The 7,012-nt window shown below is 39.5% G+C and overlaps 1 protein-coding gene across 1 annotated transcript in view; it reads right to left on the reverse strand.

Moving 5' to 3' along the window:
- Window positions 1-1,417: 1,417 nt before the first annotated feature.
- The window catches only part of CXCL14 (chemokine (C-X-C motif) ligand 14), an 18,857-nt gene continuing 13,262 nt past the window's right edge, over window positions 1,418-7,012 (reverse strand). Inside the window, exon 4 of the mRNA XM_015424051.1 lies at window positions 1,418-2,043. Coding sequence (XP_015279537.1) covers window positions 2,028-2,043 — 16 coding nt within the window. The 3' untranslated portion in view covers window positions 1,418-2,027. The remainder of the gene's footprint in view (window positions 2,044-7,012) is intronic.

The raw sequence follows: 7,012 nt of genomic DNA on the forward strand, positions 1-7,012 counted from the left end.
GGCTTCCCAGCTTCCTTTGGCCCTTGCTTCCCTGTGAACCCTCAACTTTGTTTCTGCCTCCCTTAAGTCCCACACTGACACTCGGTTATGATTCCATACATGAGCAGTGTTGGATTTTGCTCACATCTGATGCCCACATTCATGCTTGACCCTTTGCTTCCAGTAGGGTTTCCAACTTCCAGGTGGTAGCTGCAGATCTCCTGGGATAATAACTGATCTCATAGCAACAGAAATCAGTTCACCTGGGGAAAACAGTCGCTTTGGAAGGTGGACTCTATGGCATTATACCCCATTGAAGTCCCTCCCCTCCCCAAATCCCGCCCTCCTCAGGCTCCACCCACAAAATCTCCAGGTACTTCCCAACTGGCAACAGAGTTGGCAACCCTATTCTGGACCAGATAAATACACCAGTCTCTCTCATTTCTTAGCATGAAGTGAGTTGATAGTCTACAAATACATCACACGTTAAGAAGAGGACTGATGTAATGGTTGCTGATGATGTGGAGCATTTTATAATGGGGCTTCTGCTAGGACATATGGTACTTGCTGCTGTAATATGTATGACACTAACACCTAATAGAAATTTGGGCACAAGCTCTCCTCATCACTGTCAAATAAGTCTGAATCAGGGCACAAGAAAGGGATAGTGGTGAGGGCTTTCAGTAGTGAGGACTCTGAGAAGATCAGAACCATATTTGCATTGGTTTGTAGCCTTAATGTTATATATCTCCTCCTATTTTCAAGATCTGTCCATTGTATGAATTTTGTTTGAGTAGGAGAAGGTTCACATAGCTATTTTGTTCCTTATATCTGATTCGTTGTAATGATTTACACAATGTGCTCATTTCATGTGTTGTGTCCCCTTTTATGTCCAAGGCTAGCATAATGCAGAAACTGCTGTCTATAGGGCTCCAGTCCCAAACTTTTAATCAAATGAAAGACAGTGCTTATCCCTTTTACATGTATTTTATTTCTTATTTTTTTCATTTGCCATAGAAAGAAATATGAAATCTGCATGCAACTCCCTAAATATTTGAAACATTTAAATAGCATATGATAATTTAGAAGTACAATACATTATACTGAAAGATAATATACGGAAATTTCCTGTAGTATATTTACAGTTGAAAAGGTAGTTTGTTATTTATAATTTTAAAAAGACGAATGCACTCCTTACCAATGGAAGTATTACATAACATAACAATGATGTTGCTTTGTGACTAAAATGTGTATATCCATTCCCTTATCAGAGTAGGGTTTTTTCCTGTAAAAAGTTATATTTTTGAGAATCTCAGACTATAAATCCAAAGAACCATACACAATATTCCTGAAGCTTAAAATATCTCAATACTGAAGATGCAAACTTTTCATAAGAACCTTAGCAGAACAAAAATATGTGCTTTCTTTGTATTAAAACAGCTTTATAAAGTTTATTTTTTCTTCACAGACAAAAATGAAGGAGTAGCATATTGTAGTATACCCTCCACAAGGATTAACAGGTGAACAGCTTATATCATTTTACAACCACTGTGAATTTACTGTATCCCAAATATAATATTCTAAATACTTAACTGTTCCCCATCCCCTACAGAAAAAGACATATTCTGTTACAGGAAACCTTCACATTGGCATAGGAAGCTGCCCCAATGCCAAAGAAGACACATCATTTCAGAACACCTTATATGTGTGTGTATGCAAATTATGGTTCACTGAATGAGCTTATAAAGCCCAGTTTCTAATCAGTGATATATAAACAGCTTTCAATGCACTCATTTTTTTAAAAAAAACCTTTAAGATGAAGACTCATGAGATTTCTCACTTCAAAGGGGGAATGTATGAAATCTAGTATGTAAAAGACACTTATGAAATCTGGCAGCTATAAAATGTAAAAAGTGATCCTTGGTAAAAAGTGCTTTATAACAATATAGTATTTGTGTCATGTCTTGTGAGAAGTAACCTCCTCCATTGTCCATCCTTTCCTTATGCCTGCCGCACAACTTTGTTTCTTGTATTATCCTTTTACCTTCTTATTCTTCATAAACTCTGTGGAGATAAAAACAGAGAACTAGCTTTTCAGCCAGTTTGATTAAACCACAAACAACCCCATAACCTCCCAGGAAAGTAAATATCAAAATGCAGATGTGCCAGCTTCCTAAACCCAACAGCTTCTGGTCTTTTTTCTGTGTTGTTTTTCTCTGTTTTAAGACACATGTCAGTAGTCTGGAGATGAATGAAAATGTATCTTGGAATCAGCAAGTTTAAATTCATTCCTGAGATGCTCCACTGTAACTACGGGCCTGGTATAAGGTAGGCCAACATTGCTATCCTCAGTCTGCAGATGGCCACTGAGAAAGACTGGCTGAACTGAAGTCACCTAGTGAATTTGTCACAAAAGCCAGATTTGAACCATGGTCTTCCTTGTTTCCAGGGCAACGGCTACCATCACGCTGCTCTAGCTCTCTCTGCTTCCTGATACCAGGTAGAATTCCCAACCTCCATGTGGGGCCTGGAGATCTCCTGAAACTACAATTTATCTGCAGATTAAAGAGATTAGTTTCCTTGGAGAAAACAGCAGCTCTAGAAGACAAACTCCATGGTTTACCACAGAATCTAGGCGAAATCACCCCCCAGATTCCTGACTCTACAGGCATTACCCCCAAATCGGCAGGAATCTCCCAGGTTGGAGTTGGTGGGTAAAGCAAAATGAGTGTGCAAATTAGCCATGATCCTGGCCTCAGTCAGGCTCCTGGCCTCAGCAGCATCATTCAGAATTTAAATGGCTATAAGCAAAACCAGAATGCTCATGAGCTATGGGTTTCCATCCCTTTTGCCTTCTCCTAAGTGCAAACAGAAGAGATCAGAAAGTGCATATCCAGCCACATGTTTTTAACTATTGAAAAGTCCTGGAACAATTTATGAAACTATGTTACTGGTTTAAATCCTTCAGAAATGAAGCGTTAACTTTTTCTTCATAAAGACATTGAAAAATTCCAGACACTGCATTTGTCCAAATGACCTAAATCAACTTGACCATAACTAAGGCCAGTATTATTTCTGGGGGGAAACTCATGTAGTTTATCTTTTCCTTGTGTTTATCTTTAAAAACTCCTAATACCAAGTATACAAACGAAATCTGTGGGTTGTGTCCAGCTTCTGCTGGCAAAATCCTTATTGACCTCTGTGACAGCAAGATTGAATTCTGTGGATCACATGTTCTGTGTTTTGTCTGTTCCCTAAGCTTGTATTACAAGAAAGGCCTGCATGCATTCAGGTTCTTTGTTCTTACTGCTTCTGCTGTTTCACCCCAGGGCAGGTGCACTGAAGTTCAATGAGCCCTGATGCTGAAGAGAATAGCTATTGACATAACCCTCTATTCATCCCAAAGTGGTGATCTATATAAGGAAGCAAGGGTGTTCCTATAATCAATAGACTGGCTTTTAACCAGAGAAGCAGGTTTTGACCTTGCGGTTTCACAGCAAGCATCTTTTGTGATCTCTGGGTCAGTCATGCTGGATGAGATTTTTTAAAGAAATACTGAAGTTGCATTGTTACTTAAGATTCAAATAATTCCTGCACCAACATGCAGGCACCCAGCCAAATAACCCCTGTGCCAGTGGAACACAATAAATTTTGAGGTTTCGCTGGAATTCCAGGTACAATGAGAAAATACTGAAATGTTTTATTCTGGGAAATGTGATTTGGATTTAAACAAAAACAAACACCTGAATGCTACTCTTAAAGCATCATAACCATACATCTGCAAATACATAGCAGCTGCACTTGTGGTGGGATCCCAATTCTTATGTGACACATATCCACTGAAATGAAATGGTTCTTCCTTTAAGTGTATTGACTATAGCTGCTTCTCTTTGGATAAGTTCTTGGGAACTGGCCATGCTCAGCATTTGTCAAAGCTCACAGCAGCAGAACTGCTGTGCACACCCGGCTCCAGTCTATCTTCTGCACAATCAATAAGCTCTGTCCAAAAGAAAATTTATAGGAAGAGAAGCCATGTTTGCAGAATGCACCCAAGCAGCATATAAACCAGAACAGTTCATGCAATACAGTCTGTGCTGTACAAGTATATCCAGGTCAGTTCTCATTCTTTGGTTTGATCAAATGCTACTGTTGTTTTTAATAATCTGTTCTGGTTTGACAGGATTTACTCCCCCCCCCCCAATAATACAGGCTTGAACAGGTGTTTTTAAATGGAAGTGCAAGTAATTTAAACAAAAGACATAAACAAGGCAAGTAATTGTCTTATCCTTTTCTATAGAATACTTCCACCACTTCTGCAATCATCCTTGCCCAAATGACACAAAGTCCAATAATATTCACTTGCCCTGATATATCTCTTCCCCCCCCCCCTTTGCAGAATAATTGATTTTTGCTGCTGGATATCTTTTTAGAGGGCACTCAATGGGTCACATAATTTACTAGATTCTTGTTCATGCACTCATTTAGAAAGGGTGGTAAAATAATGGACCTTCTGTGTTCTCTAAAAATGTTCGCATGGTACATGGTGATCTTGATTTGCATTTTTAAAAGTTAAGAAAACTCTAACCTATCTGGAAAAAGTATCTCACATTAACAAAGGAATGTAAAGCATCTTGATAAAGATTAGTCATGCCATGTTGATAATCTCCTTTTGTGATTATTAAACCAGAAAAAGATTGTTACTTAAAAAATTATTATTAAAGAAAATTGAGAAAACAGTAATCTAGTTGGAAAAATTACCTCAGATTAACATAGGAATCTTGATAAAGATTACTTTAATCTTTAATAATCTTGGTAAAGATAGATAATCTTGATAATCTGATTTTTGTGACTATTGAACCAGGAAAAGGTTGTTATTTAGTTCTGATTAATAAATCCCAAACAATGGAAAATTCCTTTTTAGAGGCTAAAATTATCTGAGACCTGCCTTTGGAATGGGAATTATTATTTTATTTTAGCCTTGTTTTAAAAAGGAAAATGAAGGTTTCTGATTATAGAGGTTACCTCATGCAGCATGGCCAATGGGGTGGTGGAGACAGAAAGGGCAGGTGCAGGGGTCATTTCCTGTGGGAGCGCACAGAAGTGGAGCTCCAGCAGTAAGGAGCCCAGGGGGTGGGCACATGCAAAAGCCCCGCCCCCTGCTCCCAGAAGCCCTCAATTGGGTCACAAGGAGCAAGAAGCAGCCAGGTAAGTTGCAGAGCCCCCCCAGGCCCGCCTTCAGGTACAAGCTCTCCCTCCTCTATGAGGGCAGATCTGCACATCCCCCCCCCATAGCTAACAATCCAAAACAGTCCAGTGGCACCTTTAAGACCAAGTTTTATTCAGGTACAAGCTCTCCCTCCTCTGTGAGGACAGATCTGCACATCCCCCCCCCCAATAGCTAGCAGTCCAAAACAGTCCAGTGGAGCCTGAGTGGTGGGTGTTGCCTTCTGACACAGTTCTGGTGATGTTAGGGGGGGTGTCATATGCAAATAAATTATGCTAATAAGTTATGCTAATGAGCTCCTGCACCTCTTTTTCTATAAAATGACCCCATGGCAGGTGATTTAAAGCCTGTGTGGTATTTGCCACCAGCTGTTTTCTGACGAACTGCCCCACCATCCTTTTCTAACCCTACCAAAAAGGACACCAGCTGCCTTGTTAAGGGCAGAACTTGACCTCCCTTCGGTTAGAACACACGCTCATTTGGTGATTCTTAAATTGTGGAAAAACCATCAGTCAATAAAACCTGGTTCCTTCAGCAATGTGAGCTATCAATTGATACAAAACATGGACAAAACCCGGCAGGCCTTCCTTAATAACATTGCATCCCAGTATACTATTCCAGATGAATTATTGCAATCTTTGGGAAGCAATGTCAATCTAAGGAAATGGATTTATAAAGAAGATGCCCTAATTGATAAATTTTAAATCAGTAAATCAAAGTTTGCTCCATGATACAAAACCACAAAAAAGATCATCTTAGAGCACGTTATTTGACTGAAATTACCATTTATAAGCTCAAGGTAGCATTCCCATCATTACATTTTCAGTCAATGACAACTGAGATGCTGTGGAACCTTGAATGAGGACCTGCTACATTATGTTTTAAATTGTCCCTTATACTCGGAACCAAGGGAAAGATTTCTTGCCAATAGATTGTTTGGTCTGCATCCTCTTTCAGACTCTGATAAATTAACCTCTATGTTGTCAGAAACAGATTCTTTCATTTCCAACAGGGTGGCACTTTTTGCTCTACCTGCCAGGAAAACAAGAGCAAATGTAGCAACTAGGAAGGTATCAACTGATACAGTTGCTGCTAGCTAGTTAGAAATTATCAGATTTTAAAGCTGACTAAATCTTAGACAATATGTATTATTTTGTTACCAGGAAAAAGGCCGGTTGTGGAAATAAATACAACGGCATCTAGAAAGAGGCTCTGAGTGGGTGCCCCGGCCTTGGACACTCAGTGTCAGTTTGCTGTGGCGACCTCAGCAGGGTATCAGGAAATAAATTTGATAATACTATTTGCGGTCTTCCGTCCCATATTTGCCACAAATTCATGATGGTCATTTCTTGACTCTGTAGATTGAAACATGACCCCTAGATATTTGAAAGATGAAACCTGCTCTAGGTTATGGCCCTTTATGCTCCACATCCTTAATTTGGGCCTCTTTCGAAAGGACATCACTTTGGTCTTCTGATAGTTGATTTCTAATAAGTTGGAATCACAATAGGTACCAAGCTGTTTTAGTGCCCTTTTAAGGCCTACTGGTGTTCTAGATAAAAGGACCATGTCGTCTGCATACAGTAAGGCTGTGATACAATGATTTGTCAAAGTAGGGGGATGTGTGTCAACCATTTCAAGGCTTTTAATCAGGTCATTAATATATAGAACAAAGAGATGGGGGGCTAAAACACAGCCTTGTTTGACTCCCTTTTTAGTGGGAATGACATTTGTCAAGTGCCCTTGCTTATTGCATCTAACTCTAGTAGATGTGTTAGCAGGGGTCATTTCGTAGAAAAAGAGCTGCAG

The sequence above is a fragment of the Gekko japonicus genome, unplaced genomic scaffold (assembly GCF_001447785.1).
Source record: "Gekko japonicus isolate JY-2015 unplaced genomic scaffold, Gekko_japonicus_V1.1 scaffold582, whole genome shotgun sequence".
Classification (NCBI taxonomy): Eukaryota; Metazoa; Chordata; class Lepidosauria; order Squamata; family Gekkonidae; genus Gekko; species Gekko japonicus.